Source organism: Pteropus medius, unplaced genomic scaffold, assembly GCF_902729225.1.
Source record: "Pteropus medius unplaced genomic scaffold, Ma_sr-lr_union100, whole genome shotgun sequence".
Taxonomy (NCBI): domain Eukaryota; kingdom Metazoa; phylum Chordata; class Mammalia; order Chiroptera; family Pteropodidae; genus Pteropus; species Pteropus medius.
Genome location: NW_024350927.1, coordinates 2,626,010 through 2,645,824, shown reverse-complemented (window position 1 = coordinate 2,645,824; position 19,815 = coordinate 2,626,010). Strand labels below are relative to the sequence as shown.

Genomic DNA, 19,815 nt, shown 5'->3' with positions numbered 1-19,815 from the left:
CTCCAGCCCCTCGCCAAGAATTCGCCGGGCCCCACACTGGGGAGGTTCCGGGATCCCCTTTAGGGGGAGCTATAGGACAAACCAAGACAGCACGGTATAGTGGCCGGGAGGGTGGAGATGGAGGAGAAACACCGGGGCCAAAATGCCAGGGGGATGAAATGCCCGCGCCTGCACCTCTGCCTCTGTGAGCAGCCTCCCGCCAGCCGGCTCCTTTCTCACTGCTGGAACAATCTCTCTAGCACGTGTCAGCCCGTTGCCATGTGGGATCTGGGTCATGGGGCAAGCTGATCTAACAGATACACCAGAACCCATACAGCCATATGACTCTTGTCCCTTTGCCTGGCACCTGCCCTGTTTACATCATTTCGTGGACATATGGGTACGTGTGCTGTGTCAAAGGGCATATACATCTGTAGTTCTGGTGGATGTTGCCACATTGTCCACCAGAGGTTGACAGATGTAGTCAGTGTCCCAACAGCAGTGAGTGTCTGTTTCTACCTCCCTCCCCAGCCTAGTCTGTTGTCCACCCATTGGATTTTTGCTGATCTAGGAGGTATCTCTGTCATTTTAATTTGCATTTCTCTGTTACGAGTGAACTTTTTGCTATGTAAGGATTCTTACCCATCTCGGTCTCCACAGAAATCCACAGAAAGGAACAGGCCCGGGGGTGCAATTGCCAGCTCCGTCTGCACTCAGAAGCTCGCCTTCCTGCCTGGGCATTCACCCTAGGCTACACCCAGAGTGTATTTGCTCTAGGGAGTCAACCCATCTGGTCTCATCAGCCCTTGGGGAATTCTTTTCTCCCCTGTTGGGGAACTGGCAGCTGGAAATGGGAGCTGGCTTCATGGGTGTGGGCCCAGCAGGTATGGGCCTAATTTCCCTCTGGCAGGTGGAAGGCTCCCAAGAGGAAAAACGGAGAAAGGATAGATGGTCACCTTATTTTTCTCATCTGTTTATTGTGGTAAAAGACACAGAGCATAAACTTTACCTTCTTAACCATTAAGTATGCAGTTCAGCGGCACTAAATATATTCACGGTGCTGCGAAACCATCTCCCCCACTCTTCTCCGTAACTCTTTCCATCTTGCAAAACTGAAACCCAGTGGCCCTGCCCACTCCCCCAGCCCCTGGCAGCCACCAGCTCATTTACCATCCCGTGAATTTAACTGCTCTAGATAACCTCATATAAGTAGAATCATCTGGTATTTGTCCTTTTGTGTCTGGCTTATTTCACTTAACATAATGTCCTGAAGTTTCATTCATGTTGTGTAGCATGTGTCAGAATTTCGTTCTTTTTAAAGACTGAATAATGCTCCATCATATGTACCTACCACATTTTGCTTATCCATTCATCAGTTGTCGGACACTGCGTTGTTTTCATTTCTTGGCAGTTGTGATGATGCTATTGTTGTTGTTGTTGTTTGACAGCAGCCATTCTCACGGATGTGAGGTGAAAGGTCATACCTTTTTGAAAACACAAATAATACAAACAGCTACAGCACACATTTATAGGCCACTCGAAGTATCTTGCATGGCTTTTTTTACATAGGCTGTGTCAGTTCTGTATATGCATTTACAGAATTATATCCTCAAACAATCCTGTGGGGTAGGAACTACTATCATCATTTTAATGCTCATTTGAAGATGTGGAAATGGGTCTCAGAACAGTTAAGTAACTGGCCCAAAGTCACATAGTCGGAGGAGGAGGGAGGCTGACCCAAAGCTTCTAAAGAAAGAAACTTCATTCTTTGGATGGAAATTTAGCTTCGGAGAACATCTAAAAAAAAAAAAATCTAAATATCTGAAATTCCATGTGCGTTAACTGAGATCATAAGGTAGTTGTCTAAGCTAGGGGATTTGTAGTGTGAAATCCGAAATGAGAGTTGTCAGTGAAACATAAAATCAATTTTCACATGGTTTGCATTCACGCAAGAAACCGGGGTGGCGCCATCTAGTGAGTAAAAAGGGAATGTTGACCCCGTGCTTTCCGCCGACAATACTTGGGGCTGTAAATTGAGGCCCCACAGGAACCCTGTCTGAGGGTGAGAGGGTGCCTCAGAGTAGGCTAGTCTTGAGCTGCCTCTATAAAGAGAAGCCTGGGGATTTACCAGGCAGAGGAGGCAGGAAAGGACACCCCAGATGTTGAGAGGGCGTGTGTTAAACTCTGGAGGTGTTTGGTGAACAATTCCTCCAGGGAGAAAAGAGCTTGATGGCATGTTGGTGGCAATGTGTTGGTGGCAGGCGACTTCACAGGGTGATCTGATCTTCAGTTCCTAACTGGGCAGGCAGGTCCTGGTGGGTGGTCACGCCCTAGGCCTGTAAATTCTTTAGTGAAAGGTTTTAAGCCAGTCCTGCCCATTGCTCTATTGCATCTAGGTTAACACAGCTTTGAAAGCCCAGAAATAATACCCTTCGAAGGGGTATTAACCCTCTAGAGCGCATTTGATCTTGTTAACTATCCTGTAATCCAGCCCCCCCTGCCCCCCCCCATTTCCTCCTCAATTTCAAATACATAAAAGAAGTTGCAAAGCTGTTATTCTCCAGAACATTTGAGATCTTGCTCCCGGACATATGTCGTCAGTTTGGCTCAAATAAGCTCATTAAAAATTCTCTCCAGGCTTGGACGTTCTTACTTCAACAGTGTAAAATGTAAGCCACGCTAAGTGTTTAACACGTAACTTGTTTGAAGATGGAACCTCCCCCTGAAAAGGCTTTTAAGATGGGAAGGAATTAATGATCTTTGTTACATAGGTGGGAGATTAGATAGAGCAGCCTCTAGAACAGAGCGGTCAAATGCATGACCTGGGCCCTGGATGGCTGGTTTGGAGCCTGGTTCTGCCTTTGTCAGTTGTAGGGTCTCAGGCAGCCATTCCCTGTTGAATTTCTATACATATGTGATGAGGCTGGTTACAGTGGCTATGTTATAAGACTGAATTACTGAGAATTACTGGCGGGGGTAAATATCGTATTTGTAGATATTCTAAATCTTGATTATTGTACTTGTCTTCTACTTAAAACAACAGAAATGTATTATCTCACGGTCTGAAGGTCAGAAGACGGGGTAGACTCTGCTGATTCCTCTGCTCCGGGGCACACGAGGCCAAAATCAAGGTGTCGGCATCCCGGGCTCCTATGCAGACTCGCTAGTGAGAACCTGCTTCCAGGGCCACTCAGGTGGTTTGCAGAATCTAGCCTATCTATGCAGCTGCGAACTGAGGTCCCCATCTCCTTGCCGGCTGTCAGAGGTTGTTCTGAGCCTGGAGAGGCTGCCCACATTCTGTGTCCCATGGCCACCTTCATGTAAAGCCAGCAGCAGTAGGTCAAGTCCTCCTCTGGCTTTGAATCTCTGACCTCTCCAGCCAGAGAACCCCTCTGCCTTCTAGGGCCCCTGGGGTTAGATGAGCCCCAGCTGGATAGTCCAGGATAATCTTCCTCATAAGGTCCTGATTAGCAACCTTCACATCTGCGAGGTCTCTCTTGCCCACATAATGGGGTGTATTCCCAGGCTCCAGGGATCAGGGCATGGACATCTTTGCAGACCATTCTTTCCACCTCCACTTCCTTTGACACTATCTCTTGTCCAGACTGTTGCCATGGGGGAGAGGGTGGTGATACGGGACTGGTTTGACAGCTTTTCAGAGGATTCAGTAGGGTCAGTGCCAGGGGCCTGGGAAAAGATGGCCAGGATGAGCTGGGAGGGTGATAACATCATTAGTGGGAGGGTCACATGGGAGGGTGGAGGTCAGCAAGACTCAAGGTGGCAAGTCGACATCCAGGAGTAGGGGGTGGTGCAGCGGCCCCCGCCTGTGGACGGAGGGAGAAGGAAATGCTAGACTCTTGGGGAGCGGTAGCATCTGAGGGGCAGACGAAGGGACAGGAGCCGAGCATGGAGACCTGGCCGTGGCCAGAGAGTAAGGAGAATGGTCAGAGAGCCATCGCCAGGCTGGGGAATATTAACGGCCGGAGTAACTGACAGTTACTGAGGCTGCCTTGTGCCAGGCACTGTCCTTTGTACTTCCGTGTGTGTTAACTCATTTAGTCCCTGCGAGGTGGGGACCATCACCTCCCCCATTTTGCAGATGAGGAAGTCGAGGGATAGACAGGCGAAGCGGCCTTCCTGATGTCACGCGGGGAGGCTTGGGGGGCTGGAAACCCTCTTCTTGTCAGGCCTCGCCCCTCCTCAAGGCTTCCAGGGTCTGGCTGACGGTGGGAAGCCGAGAACTTCCCCTTTGCTTCTCCTCCCAGACTCACTGTCTCACCAGAGCCTCTTGTTTCCTAGTATTCTCATTCTTTTGAAAACCGCAGATTTTACTATTTCTGCATTACATCCCTTTCCTGAGGCAGTGAGGGGGATGGAGTGAGGGATGAGATGACCAAGAACTGAAAGGTAAAAAGAAATAGATTAAACACCCACACACACAGTGTATTGAAACACTGAGGAGCTCCATCAAATAGTAGCTTTTAGCAATTTTCCAAGGAAGGGGAGGGAGTAAATGGTCTTACAGGGCAAAACTAGGAAGCTCTCTTTTGGCCTGACATGTGGCAGAACCTCACCCCGTTTTTGTGAAGTCATTCCAAATTTCCTGCTTGCTTTGATTTCTTGATAATGGCTCCGGCAGCTTTTGAGGAACTGAAAGTAATGAAGCCTGGGAAGAGAAAAACGAGATGCAACACATAGAATTTCTGTCTTTGACGGGTCATCATGGGTTCATAGAGCACGAAGATCAGTGGGCATGGTGATGAAGCAGCAGAGGTCCTTCCCAAATAACTGGTGTGTGTCAACGTTTTTTTTGTTTTGTTTTTTTATTTTTTGATTATTTATTTATTTGTTTGTTTGTTTTTTAGGCAAGGCAACCCTTGGTTGACCTCACAGATTGCAAGGACCTTGTCAGTTTACAATCCCTTATTTTTTATTTTTTACACCTACAGCACCTGGTCTTCCTAGGTGGTCTCCCATCCAAAGACTAACCAGGCCCGACCCTGCTTAGCTTCTGAGATCAGACAGGATCGGGCTTGTTCAGGGTGGCATGGCCGTAGACCCAACGTTTGTTTGTTTGTTTGTTTGTTTGTTTGTTTGTTTTTTAATATATTTTTTAGAACTGTTTTAGGTTTACAGGAAATCGAGCAGACAGTATGGAGAGTTCCCAAATGCCAACACAGAGCTTATATTACCGACATTTTGTGTCAGGGTGGTACATTTTGGTACAGCTGATGAACCAATATTGGTACGTTAGGGTTCCATCTTGGTGTTGTAGATTCTGTGGGTTCGGGCAAATGCGTAATGACATGGATCCACCACTGCAGTATCATGCAGTGTAGCTGCTCTGCCCTAAACCCCTTGGGCTTCGTCTAGTCTTCCTTCCCCACCTCCACCTGAGCCCCTGGTGACCACTGGTCTTTTTACTGTCTCCATGGTTTCATTTTTTTCCAGAATTTCTTGCAGTTGAAATCATCCAGCCTTTGCAGTGTGACATCTTGTGCTCAGCAATATGTATTTAAGGTTCTTCCATGTGTTTTCATAGCTTGATAGGACTTTTTTTTCTTTCTATCACTAATTATGTTTCATTGTGTGAATTAATGTACCACAGTGTATTTATCTAGTCACCTTTTAAAGTCTTCTGAGTTGCTTCCAGTTTGGGGCAATTATGAGCAAAGCTGCTATAAATATGTATCCCAAATAAATAATCTTAAAACTCAACAATAAGAAAACAAACAACCCAATTTAAAAATGGATGAAAAATCTGAACAGACACTTCACCACAGATGGCAAATAAGCATTGAAAAGTTGCTAAACATCATATGTCATTAAGAAATTACAAATAAAACATGAAATATCTATTCATTTATTTAGATCTTTGATTTCTTTCATCAATATGTTATTAGTTTTCTTCATGTAGATCTTGTGCATATTTTGTAAGATTTATACCTACATTTTTTTTTCAATGCTAATGTAAATGGTGGTGTGTTTTTAATTTAAAATTCCAGTTTTGCCTTACTGGTATATAGGAAAACAATTGATGTTTGTATATTAACCTGTATCCTGCAACCTTGCTGTAACTACTTATCAATTCCAGGAGTTTGGGGATATTGTTGTTGATTCTTTGGAATTTTCTACATAGGTAATCACGTCATCTGCAAAGACAGTTTTATTTCTTCTTTCTCCATTAAGTATGCCTCTCATTTCCTTTCTTGTCTTATTGCATTAGCTAGGACTTCCAGCACAATGAAAAGGAGGGGCGAAAGGAGCCATCCCTGCCTTGTTCCTGATCTTAGTGGGAAAGTTTGTAGTTTCTCACCATTAAGTATGATGTTAGCTTTAGGGTTCTTATTGCTGTTCCTTATCAGGTTGAGGAAGTTCCCCCTTTTAATCCTAGTTTGCCAAGTTTGTTTTTTTTTTTAATCAGGAATCGGGTTAGAGTTGGTCAAATGCTCTTTCTTCATCTGTTGATATGATCATGTGGTCTTTTTTCTTTACTCTGTTGATGCAATGGATTACATTAATTGATTTTCAGATGTTAAGCCAGCTTTGCATACCTGTAATAAATCCCATTTGGTTGTGGTATATACTTCTTTTTATACATTGTTGGATTCGATTTGCTAATATTTTGTTGAGGATTTCACATCTATGTTCATGAGAGATATTGGTCTGTAGTTTTACTTCCTTGTAATATCTTTATCTTGTTCTGGTATCAGAGTAATGTAGGCCTCATAGAATGAGGTAGAACGTGTTCCCTCTGCTTCTGTTTTCTGGAAGAGATTGTAGAGACCTGGTATCATTCCTTCCTGAAATGTTTGATAGAATTCATCAGTCTGGGCCTGGTGCTTTCTGTTTCGGAAGGTTATTAATTATTGATTCAAATGCTTTAATAGATATGGACCTATTCAGATTATCTAGTTCTCCTTATATGAGTTTTGATAGACTGTATCTTTCAACAAATTAGTCCATTTCATCTAAGTTATCGAATTTGTGAACATAGATTTGTTCATAATATTCCGTTATTATTCTTCGGCACCTATGGGATCAGTAGTGATAGCCTCTCTTTCATTTCTAATCTTAGTAATTTATATTTTCTCTGTTTTCTTGGTTAGCCTGCCAGAGACTTGTCCGTCTTTTCAAAGAACTGGCTTTTGGCTTCATTGATTTTTCTCTATTGTTTTACTGTTTTTGATTTCATTCATTTCTGCTCTCATTTTTATTCTTTTTCTTCTGCTTGTGGTAGGCTTATATTGCTCTCTTTTCTCTAGTTTCCTAAGATGGAAGCTTAGATTATCGATTTTAGATCTTTCTTCTTTCTCTAATATATGCATTCAATGCTGTAAATTTCCCTTGAAACACTGCTTTTGCTGCATCCCACAAACTTTTATAAGCTGTATTTCCATTTTCTTAGTTCAAGATAATTTTTATTTTTCTTGAGACTTCTTCTTTGTGCCATTTAGAAGTGTGCTGTTTAATATCCAAATATTTTGGAATTTTCCAGCTCTCTTCCCGCTGTTGATTTCTAGTTTAATTTCATTGTAATCTGAGAATGTATTTTCCATAATTTTTCTTCTTTTAAATTTGTTGAGGTATGTTTCGTGGCCCAGAATGTGGTCTGCCTTTGTGAATGTTCCATGTGAGCTTGAGAAGAATATATATTTTGTTGTCGTGGGAGGAAATAGTCCATAAATGTCAATTAGGTCCAATTGATTGATGGTCCTGTTGAGTTTAACTTTATCCTCACTAATTTTCTGCTGGGTCTGTTACTGATAGAGGGACATTGAAGTCTCCAGCTATCAAAATGGATTTGTCTATTTTTCCTTGCGTTTCTATCAGTTTTTGCCTCACATATTTTGACACTTTATTGTTAGGGACATACACATAAAAGATGGTTATGTCTTCTTGGAGAATTGACCCCCCTTTTTCAGTTTACAATTCCCCTCTTTATCCCTGATAACTTTCCTTTCTCTGAAGTCTGCTTTATATGAAATTAATATAGCTACTCTTGCTGTCTATGTTTTGGCACACAATATTTTGAGTGCCAAAGTGATAGAAATTCACAGACATGGTTCCATAGGGTAGTGGTTAGCACATCTGCTTTACACGCAGAAGGTCCTGGGTTCGAGCCATGGTCCATGGTCTACGGCCATCCCACCCTGAACGAGCCTAATGTCGGATCTCGGAAGCTAAGCAGGGTCGGGCCTGATTAGTACTTGGAGGAGAGACCACCTAGGAAGACCAGGTGCTATAGGCATAAATAATAATTAATTAATTAATTAATTAATTAGATAAAAGAAATTCACCGAGTGGGTAAAAACACAGACATTTGAATCAGGAAGACCTGGGTACAATCCAGGCTAGCCAACCTGGATGACTTTGGGCAAATTTAATAATTCTGTGCCTCGGTTTCCTCATCTACAAAAAGAAGGCCTAAAAAGAAGGCCTATCCCTTTGGATTATTGTGAAGATGAAATGGAATAATGCAGTAAAGCACTTAGCAAGTTTCCTGGCATGTAATGTTAAATTAATGCATCCTACTAATGTTTTGGTTATTATATTATGGGACTTTAGCATAGATTTCTAAGTGCAGGTACTCTTTGTATGAAAGTTAGATAAGACGCTGTAAGAAGATAAACTTAGAAAATAATTTCAAAGTCTTGGGCTAGAGTAGATGTCTCGTAGGCAGTGTCTTGAAAAGACAGATGACTTCACATGTGCCCTGCAGCCCTTCGTATTAAAGTGATTATGGGGGAACCTCTCCTCCCACTGCTGATTCACAGACATACTGTCTGGGGTCTCTTTCTTTTGGGGAAATGTTGTGACACCAGGCCCCTTGGGTTAGATAAATTCTGACAGGCTTTTAAGAAGCAACAGAAATAACTAATCACATGGGAAACTCTTCATTGTACATCACGGTTTTTTCAAAGGTAATTATAAAACTGTGTTGTGTGGCATGATCTCAATTTTTGTTTAAACGTTTAAAAAAGATTGTAAGCATTAAAATAAAAGGCTTTTTTAAGGCAGACGAGCACTCTGCAGCATCCTAGCTTCGTAACCTTGGCCAGGGTTCTGTGTATGTAGAGGCTTCTCAACACTGCACGGCATTGAGAGAATATCTGAAATTTCTTCTTTGTACTTCTCTCCAGTTCTCATTTTCTGCAATGTTAAGAAAAACATGTTATTTTTCAAATGAATAGAACGGACTAATGAACAACAATCATGACAAAACCTCCCCTTAACATACTCTATTCCATGAACTTGGCATTTTCCTTGCAGGAAAATGGAAAGTTGTCACTTGCCAACTGACCTCTCTGGTTTGTGTTGGGCCATTTTTGCCTTCTATCCTGCCATTCGGAACAACCAAAAGCATACTGTGTGGAGCCAGAGAAATAGAAAATAGCCAGTTGCCTAGCCAAGCACATGCCCATTCAGACTCCCCTGAGTCTCTTTGGCCTCTCTGTCGCCCGATTCCCCACCCAGCAAACTTGGACACCTGAGTCTGGAGTCAGAGAGAGCACACATCCCAGCTTCACCATGCACTGGCTGTGTGACCTTGGGGAAGTCACTTAACCTCTCTGACCCTCAGCATCTTCATTTCGAAATGAGGTTTGTGGTGACCGTCCAGCCAGGTGAGGCACCTGGCACATTCCGGCACCCAGTGACAGCGGGCCCGGCATCGTTCTTGTTTTGCTGACCATCTTCCTCCTCATTTCAGTCGGCTGACATCGACAACCATCACGCGCTCATTGAGTATAGCGAGGCTGAGGGCAGCTTCGTCCTCCAGGACTTCAACTCCCGCCATGGCACCTTCGTCAACGAGTGCCACATTCAGAACGTGGCTGTGAAGCTGTTACCCGGAGATATCCTGAGGTTTGGGTCTGGAGGGCTGACCTACGAACTGGTCATCGAAAACCCACCCTCGGTGAGTCCAGGCTCCCCTGCGAGGGAGTGGGGGCGGAGGTGCTGTGCCTTGTCGCCTTCCGTGCAGCCCGAGGCTCGAGGCTCGGAGACAGCCAAGGGTGGAGCTCGTCCAGAGCAAGACGCTCTCGTTTCACAATGTGTGTTCGCTGGCAGCCACCAGACCGAATGCTGCGAAGTTCAGAACCACCTGGGTGGGTCCTGGGGGGAGCGAGTCCTCACGCCCTCTTCTGGGCATTTTGTGGAATTACATGGGAGAGTTTTCTTAGGGCCGGCACGGAACTCAAAGGTTTTCCTGAAAACGCGAAGCTTGGTGTGGGGAGGTGGAAAGCAGGTGTGTGCTTTTGAAAACTCAGAGATAGATGCTTCCTTGCTAGGCAGATGCAGCTTCCTAGGTTTGTGACCTCAGCCAGGGTTCTTTGTATGCCTGGGCTTCTCAACGTTGTGTGGCATTGAGAGAATGTCTGTCTGTAAAGTGTGTAGGTCAGTGTCCGGCCTCAAGCAAATGCGCACCATGCGATAGGTGCTTTATACCCTGAGTCAGAGGTGTTCCTGGGATCATGGCCGAAGGATGGCCCAGTTTAAGCTGAATGTAACACAAAACTTGCCCACCAAAGCTCAGCCACACGGAAACAGGGAGGCAGGCCAGTACAGTGGTCAGTGGCACAGCCTCTGGTCAGAATCCCAGCTCGGCCGCTTGCTCACTCCGTGTGCTCTGGAGCAAGCCACTGGACCTCTCGGGAGCGGGGTTTCCTCACCCACAAGATGGGGTCAGTGGCAGCAATGACCTTGCAGGCTCACTTCGAGGGCTGAAAGAGATGATTATAATGGTAAAACTCCTAACACAGCGCCCATAATTAACACTTGTCATATGTGTCCCAGAAAGGTGGCATGATTATCTCACTCCCCACCACCCAGAATGCCACATGAACTCAGATCTTTCAGCTTAAGATTCTTTCTGGGACAAGGCTGCGTATAAACAAATAAAATGTAGAGGCTCTGGGCAGAATCCTGGGGCTTAGGGCCATGAGCAGCCCTAAATGTGCACCCCAAGAAGATTAAGAGCATCCCACAGGCCACACGGGCTGTGAAACCACGTCCATCACTTCTGGCTCTGAAAATCTGAGGTGGTTTTTTTTTCTGCTTCTGCTCAGATGCCTTATCCTCCTTGGACCAACATTAAAGTGTGTTTGGCAGCCCTGAGCAAGGGCTCCTGACCCGGAAGGGCTGACCTGGGGTTCTCGCCACAGCTTCTAAGACTCCCCCACATCAGAATCATGTAGAGAGTGAACCACCGATGCAGGTCCCAGGCCTCACTCCAGGCCTGGGGACTCAGACTTGGATTTGCCAGATAAAATACAATTAAATTTGAATCTCAGGTAAAGAAAAATCATATTTTAGTATAATAAGTAGGTCCCAAATATTGCTTAAAAAAATTTGGCATTTGTCTGAAATTCAAATTTAATTGGGTCCCCTACGTTTTATTTATTATATGTTATTTATTCATGTGTTTACATAAATCTGGCAACCCTACATGTACCCCTGGGAGTGGGGTCTGAGGATATGCATTCTCACAAGCCCCCTGGTGATTCTCATGCACCCCCGACAGAAGAGAAACCCCAATTTAGAATAATTTGTGTGACGTATTTACAGATTTGTTTAGGGACCAAAGGAAATGGAATTTTAAACCCCGTGTCTATAATTCTCAGTTTGCGAAGTTTGAGTCTCTGTTTCTCTACCATGTCTGATTACGAGAATTTTTCCGGAATGTCCAGAAAAGTTACAGGCTCCCAGGCCCCCTCCCTGGAAAATTCTGATTTTAGGGCTTACCAGTGGGGGCGAGGGGCAAGCAATATCTGCATTATTTTTTTTTCTTTTTTTCCTACATAGTGATTGAAAACTTATTTATAGGGGTGCAAAATTCAAAATCTAAATGCTCATTAAAAAGAGGCATTGTTTGATAAAAAAGAGTTCATTCATGTATGGAATATTATACTTCTCTCTTCAAAAACAGCTTTATCGAGATATAACTGACACAATAAACTGCTCACGATTAAAGTGTATAATCTGATAGGCTGTCACATATGCACACACCTGTGAAACCATCACCACAGGGAAGACAGTGAACACGTCCATCACCTCCAAAAGGCTCCTCATGAACGCATGTCTTTGCTTGCTTGCTTTTAACAGCTTCAGTGAAATATAATTTACATAACGTAACCTTTGCCCATTTTAAGCGTGCAATTCAGTCAATTTTAGTATATTTACAGAGTTACACAGCCATCATTACAATCCCCTCTCCCCTCCCCCCACCCCAAAAAGAATCCTTGGAGGTCCTTAGCTTTTTTGTTTGTTTATTTTTAATTTTTTAAATCGTGATAAAATACACATAAAATGTACCATCTTAACCATTTTTAAGGGTACAGTTCAGTGGCATTAAATACATTCACATTCCCATCTCCAGAACTTTTTCATCTTCCCAAACTAAAACTCTGCACCCATTAAATAAAAACTCCCTCTTCCTCCTTCCCCCAGCCACCCATTCTTTCTGTCTCTATGAATTTGACTAGGTGCCTCGTATCAGTGGGCTCTTACAGGATTTGTCCTTCTGTGACTGGGTTATTTCATTTAGTCCTCAGGGTTCATCCACACTGTAGCGTGTGTCAGAATTTCATTCCTTTTTAAGGCTGAATAGTATTCCACTGTATGGACAGACCACGTTTTGTTTATCGATTCGTCCATCAGGGGCTATTTGGGTTGCTTCGACCTTCTGGCTATTGTGAAAAAGATTGTGATGAACGTGGGCGTACAGATATGGAAGAGGCACTTCATTGTAAGAGATGCTTCTTATATCAGATAAGCATGGGAAACGGCGATGAAACATTCTCACCTTGACTGGGGAAGAAGGAAGAGGATGCTTTGTAAAAAGAGAAATCATGCGAATCGGAGGAATCACTGGCATCGATGACACCGTGCTAAGCAATTTACCTGCTTTCCCTTATTTAAGGCCCACAGTAACCTGTGAGCTGGGTTCTCTCATGACTCCCATTGTTTTACAAACAAGGAATGCAAAACTCAGAGAGGTTAATTAATTTCCCCAGGGTCACGCAGCTAGTCAGTGTGAATTAAACTCTGTCCCCGCTTACAGTAGAGCAAAGCACACTTTCCTGGTCCCTTGAATAGACACAGATTTCTTGAATTTTTATTTCTACATGTCGTTGCTTCTCACTTCATTCCTCAAGTCACTCCAGACACAAGGACAAATGTTCCCTTGGCCTGTGCCCAGGGCACTTTACAGCAGCCTAAGCCTTTCCAGGGAGTGGCTTTTGCAGGCAGGACTCTCCCCAGCCCCATCTTCACAAAAATGCTCTCTGATGAGGCCTCCCTGGATTGAGAAACTTCTGTGCAAGCATCTTCTAAGCTTTCATTGGGGGGCGGGTGGGGAGTGCAGGGGGGGACGCTTTGCAGGGCCCGAGTGAGGGCAGCCTGTGACAGGAACACATTCCTATGCCTTCCACTTCCTGACGACCCCGACCTGAGGACTATTTTTAAAAAGAAAGAGAAAGAAAATTTAAAAAGAGGAAATACCGAAGAGCGTCTCTCATCAACTCTTTCAAGGCTGAGTTTTTCTTAAGAAATCTGTGGCCATCTCGATTCCTGCGTGCTCTTGTTCCAGAATGATTTTTGTGTCCCAGGCGAGGGCACAAAATTCTGTCCCACTCTGGGGGCAGAATTTTCAAGGAGGATCGTTCTGATGCCATATGTTTGGGTGATCATAACTGTTCTTTTCCTGGCAAAGAGTTCTCAAATGAAAACATTTCATTGAGGTTTTGTAGTGACCATAACCCATAGTGATGTGACACTGTTTTATCGTGGGGGGAGGGGGAGGGGAGAAATTAGGGAACTAGATGTATTTGCAGATGTCACGGTGGTCAGAGCGTGCGCCCTGAAACCAGGCTACCTCGGCGCAGTCCCAGCCCTGCTTTTCGTTAGCTGTGGGATCCTGCACCCACCACTACACCCCCCAAAGCCTCAGTTCCTGTTACTGAGTAATCGGGGCAATAATACTTTCTACTACGTGAAATTCCTGCGGTGTTGAGTGAGCGATGTCTGTAATTGCCTAGCCCAGCATCTGGCACCTGTGATAGGCGCACAGGGATGTTCAGCTTTAGAATCAAGCAAACACACGTGGCAGCTGCCATGGCGCCCCTTCTGTGAGTGTTCCTTCGGACAGGGAACCTCCCCAGACCTCCCCAGCTAGCAGATGGATACATTGCAAATAACTTGCCCACGGAGTGACAAACAAGACGGAAAAATATAAAGAAAAACTCTCCGATGACGGAGTACTTTGGCACCAGGATGTGCCCAGGACGTATATTTTGGAAATCATAGCTCTTCCACTCCAAAGTGTAGGGCCGCCACGTTGCACAACTCCAGGCACACCACTCACGTCATAGTCCACGCAGATGGCGCCCCCTGGAGTCGTGCAGAACGTAAACTGCAGGGCCATTTTCACTGCCCAGAAGCAGCTGTTAAGGAATAGCAGAGAGTCTGTGCCTCAGCACCTGGCACAGGAAACTGAAGTCACAGAGTCAGGCGTGCCTGCCATACTGTGGTTTCCGTTTGTCATTGCCTTTTTTAGTGTTTTATGGTCTCTGGGAGGGGAGGCATGAAAACCAGCTGTCCTGTTCACAATGGTGTCCTCATAAAGCAGCTGGGTGAGGAAACCTGTGCCACCCAAATGTACAGATCGTGTCTTTCTCAGTCCTGAAATATGGCAAATCTAACGAAGAATGGGTTGGCCCCGCCCCCTTCCCAGTGCATGGCACGGTCCCATCAAGAGTGACTCACGATCAGGCCCTGGGCTGGCCTTGACCCCAGGGCCAGCAGCGCTAAACATGACTGCCCATGTTTGGGCTTCCCTTTAGCCGGCTTCACCCAGTTCCCAGTCCAGCCAGACTCTCCCAGGAGGCTTCTGGACACCGTCCTTTGTCCTTCTTGCAAATGCATGACATCCTGTCTGGTGTAAAGAGCGCCCTCTATTGGCCCCTATTTTTCACTGCTCACTGCTGTTTTGTGGCTGCTCTGCAGAGTCCAGGGAAGAAGCGAGGCCCTTGGAGTTCCATAGACTCGAGTTCAAATTCCAACGGCAACCTAGCCTTTCTGAGCTTCGGTTTCTAATTGCTGCCAAGCAGGGACTCATTCATCACAGGCCCCCTCTCCCCCTTCAGATTGTTTATAGAGGTTGTCAAGACACCCCCGCCATTGTATAAACTGATGCCCAGTCACCTATTTACGTTGGACTCATGTATATTTACTGCATCCTTTCGGTTGTAATCCAGCCTATGGTATCTATTTCGTTGCTCAAACGAGTCCAGCCTCGGTCACTGGGAGCTCTTTCAGGTTAGTTGCTGTGTCCTTTGAGAGGTACTTCCTTACCTCTCAATATTACAAGATGTGCCATGCTTATCACGTATTTGCCCCTCTTCATATCCAGAATCAAAGGCCTTTTACTTACACTCTATTTACCAGTTTTTCCATTCAGTTACGTTGGCGAACACCTACAGTGTGAGTAGCAGGCACTTTACTGGGTGCTGGGCACAGCCAGTGACTGGCTGACTGGTCAATGTTAACTGAAGGATGCATATGCAGTGTAAGGTTTACTGACATAAAGAATGCATAGCACATTCTTGACGAATAATAATAAGATATGCAATGCCCTTTCTTATAAACTCCACCCAGCCAGTTGAGTCTCACAGGATGCTTTCACTGACTTTCGCCAAGTTCTCCATAGCCAATTTATCATTACAATTGACGAATGAGGGAGTTCCCACCCTGAACATCGGTGGGTATTTTTGTTTGCATTTATGAGTAAGAAAAAGGCGAAATACGAAAGATGTGTGTGGGGACTCGACGTGTTCGTCAGTGACGTGAGTGACTTTGCTGCACTGGACAATCGCTTTTAAAAACTGGAAGGCTATCTCCTCCATGTAATGACCGCAGACGTGGCACGCTTTTATATAATCTGCACTGTTACCATCTTAAATGTAGACAATCAAAACAAACAAAAAAAAGATCGAGCTCTGATTTACCCTGTTTTCTGATTTCTCCCACCGTAAATACTCCCACCGTGGCCAATTTCAAGCTACTGAAGCCACTGAAACGTCACCGAATACAGAGATACAGAGATGCGTGGTGGCGCATCATTATATAGCCTTTCCGACGTACACATCCAGTAGTTGAACAACCTCAAGAGCAATAAAATACAGTAAAATATAGTAAAATAATTAGGACGGGGTGAGTTTTAAACACGTGTTATCTTTGTTTCTGATGTAATTTAACTGTCAGTTTATGTAATTTAATTTTTATTAATGGCTGTGTTTATCGACCAGCTCACAAAACTCTGGACATTTAATAATCAGAGCCGGTACCAGCTGGCCCCACATTCCTGGTTCAGCAGTAGACGAGTCACAAGACCCTCCTGCTTCCAGGACATGGCACGTACCATATGAATAACACTGCCAAAGGGAATTGTCCGTGTTCTGAGTAAATTCTATTTCCAGGTAGCCCATGTGACATGTGGGTTTCTTTTATTTATTTATTTATTCATTCATTCATTCATTCATTCATTTATTTATTTATTTATTTATTTATTTATTTATTTTTAGGCAAGACAACTCTTTGTTGACCTCACAGATTGCAAGGACTTTATCAGCTTACAATCCTTTATTTTTATTTTTTATTTTTTACACCTACAGCACCTGGTCTTCCTAGGTGGTCTCCCATCCAAGTACTAACCAGGCTCGAACCTGCTTAGCTTCCAAGATCAGATGAAATCAGGCTCGTTCAGGGTGGCACGGCCGTAGACGACACCACTCATTTCTTATTTTCCTTTTTTAACTCAAAAAATCTCTTATTCTTTACTAACCAATCACCTAAGTTTTGTGTGTGTGTGTGTGTGTGTGAGTGTAAAAAGCAGGTAGAAAATCATGACCACAAATAACCTAGAAGCTCTAAGAACACAGGTTTCAGAGTCAAACAGCTCACTCCGCCCCGGCTGCGGGACCTTGGGCGAGTCACTTCACCTCTCTGAGCTTCAGTCTCTTGGTCTGAAAAATGGGGATAAAAATGCTCCCCCTAATCCAAGATTACTCTGGCGACTAGACGAGACCACATATATGAAGCATACAGTGCAGGCTCTGGCATACGTGTGTGGTTCACAGCCTTAGCATATCAGTGATGACTTAGGAACGGCAGAGTACACAACACGGCAGAGTACACAACACACTCTCCCAGGGCAAGGTCTGCTTTCCCACCTCTCCCCAGCCTCTGGGGTTCCTGGCAGAATGTATGTGTCCTGTAGGCACTCCAGGCACAAACTACCTTGGTTTTTTTTTTTTTTTTTTTTAGAATATCGATTTAACCTGCATCCTTGACAGGGTTAGAAACAGATATTGGAGCAATAACACAAAGAACAAGTAGATAATCTGAAAAAAAAAAAATGGATTGTGATTTCTTGAGCAAATCATTGACTAGTGCTTGTTCAAGCTGATGTAAATTCAGCAGTGGGTATTGTCACAGTTAATCCAGGTGATTGACAACCAGCTATTTTGAAGAGAGTGCAGAAGAAATCAGAGTATAACATACACTCCCTTGAAAACGATACAGAAAAAACAACCACGCGATATACCGCAGAGAACAGAAGAGGAAAAAAAGAAAGAGAAAAGGCATTAGCGTGTATTTTTAAACTAATGTTTATAAAAACAGGGTTGTTGATAACCGACCTTGACCTCGAGCTCCATATACCTTCTAATGTAAGCACAGCCCAGAGCTAGCTTGTAACGTGACTCTTTTTTTTTAGTTTGCTTTTCCACGCCTGTTTCCTTGTAGTACCAGCAGTACTTTCTGAGAAAACCTTGAAAGGGCGGGCCTGCCAACTTGAGAAAAACTTCAACCTTCCAACTAAAGCCATCCTCAATCAATAAGCTTTAGAGGAAAAATACTTTATTGTTAGTTTTCAGACCCAAAGAGCCCTTGGGAGTCTCTGCTGCATTTATGCATCTTTGGCACTGTCCCCTTTGGGGACTCTGTTGTTAGGGCAATTTGTACTGTAAGCAACCAGCTCTAGCCCACCTCACAGGGCTGAGAGTTCAGGGTACAACCCCAGCCAGGGCTCGAAACCAGCTCCCCTATTTGTACCCCCATATTCACAGCAGCTCGATCACAGTAGCCAAGAGGTAGAAACAACCCAAGTGCCCATCGATGCTGAAAGGATAAACAAAATGTGGTATATATAGACAAAGGGGTGTCATTCAGCCTTAAAAAGGAAGGAAATTCTGGCACCTCTTACAACATGGATGAACCTTGAGGGCATTATGCTAAGTGAAGTGAGCCAGTCACCAATAGACAAATGCTGTATGATCCCACTTACATGAGGTACCCGGAGTAGTCAAATCCACAGATAGGAGGCAGAGTGCTGGTGACCAGGAGCTGGGGGGACAAGAAATGGAAGTCATTGCTTAATGGAAATAGAGTTTCTGTTCTGCAAAATGAAAATGCTCTGGAGATCTATCTCACAGCAATGTGAATATACTTAACATGTTCTGGAGATCTATCTCACAGCAATGTGAATTGTGTGTAGAAGAAATCTTAACACTGCTGAACTCTATACATAAAAAATCTTAACTCTCTTAACACTGCTGAACTCTATACATAAAAATGGCTAAGATTATATGTTTTATGTGTTATTTACCTTAATTAAAAAAAAAGAAAGAAACAACTCGGCCTCTCCTTGTCTCATGCTGGCTATGGTTCTCAAGGTCGCTCCAGATCCTGGTATCCAGCCAAGTCTCTCTGGATCTCTTTGGCTCTGATTGGATCCAATACCCCACCACTGAACGAATCACTGTGGCCAGGGAATGTGATTGGCTGATTGCTTAGCCCCGCCCACAATAATTAGCTGAGAGAGGGAGGGAGATTCCCCGGAATCTCCAAAACCGTTGAGTGGGTACTGGCCTGTCCACCACAGAAGTGGAGCCCTGGAGGCACGCGACATGACCCCTTCCTTTAGCCCCCTTGCAATTAGTGGCGAGGCACATTTACCTGAGCACCCCAGCATGAAAGGGAATTCCTGGCGAAGTCTCTAAATTTGTTTTCTAGGAGGCTGGGGTAAAATGCATTAGAATTTGCCCCTTCTCACCTTCAGCCCATTCATTCAATAAATCTTTATCAAACCAATGGGAAAGGTCTATAGGAACGATTGAGGCAAGACAGCCCCTGGGGAGGGGAAGGGAAGCGGGGGACAGGGTGGATGGAGAAGTTAGCAGGGCAGGAGCAGGACCCCTCACTTCCTAGAGGAAAGAAAAGAAGAAAGCACGGCTGGAGAAACTGAGAGGTTAAGGTGGAGAGATTCAAAACTATGCAGACAAGAGCGGAGGTCTGGAACACTGCCAAGCCTCCCCCTGAGACAGCTTTAAAGCGGGCCAGTGTCACTGTGAATGCTGGGACAGACATCCCCAGGCTTGAGTTCCCTGAACACCGTTCTCACTGACTCCACGAAAGGGTCCCAGAATCCTTTCTTGACCTGCCTGGGAAGAACTGTAGCTAAAAGATTGGTCCAGGAGCCTGAGTGAGCGGGGAACCTTCCTCTGAAGGTATAGGAAGTTCTGACTGCCAGGGCTCCCATTTTGAAAGTGCTCTGTCCCATTTCTCACTGTGCGGCTCAGAGCTCAGATTCTCTCCGTTCCACAGAAGAAATGTGACCCAGTGGGGATTCGCTGTGTGGCCCTAGGTAGGCGGCAAAGCTTTGAACTTAGCTTCCGACTCAGAAAATGTGAACTGGGAGGGAGGGGAAGGTGAGAGAAGGAGACAGAGACAGGAGAGACCAAAAGGGAGGGGAGAGAGAAAAGGAGAGAGACAGAG

At 44.7% G+C, this 19,815-nt stretch overlaps 1 protein-coding gene and 2 pseudogenes across 4 annotated transcripts in view; 1 reads left to right on the top strand and 2 right to left on the bottom strand.

The window, feature by feature from the left end:
- The window catches only part of FHAD1 (forkhead associated phosphopeptide binding domain 1), a 109,072-nt gene that overhangs the window by 8,324 nt on the left and 80,933 nt on the right, over positions 1 to 19,815 (top strand). For all 4 annotated transcript variants that reach the window (XM_039842150.1, XM_039842154.1, XM_039842153.1 and 1 more), the window contains exon 3: positions 9,692 to 9,898. In XM_039842150.1, coding sequence (XP_039698084.1) covers positions 9,692 to 9,898 — 207 coding nt within the window. The remainder of the gene's footprint in view (positions 1 to 9,691; positions 9,899 to 19,815) is intronic.
- LOC120585958 (uncharacterized) lies at positions 4,920 to 5,038 on the bottom strand (annotated as a pseudogene).
- Positions 16,644 to 16,762, bottom strand: LOC120585981 (uncharacterized; annotated as a pseudogene).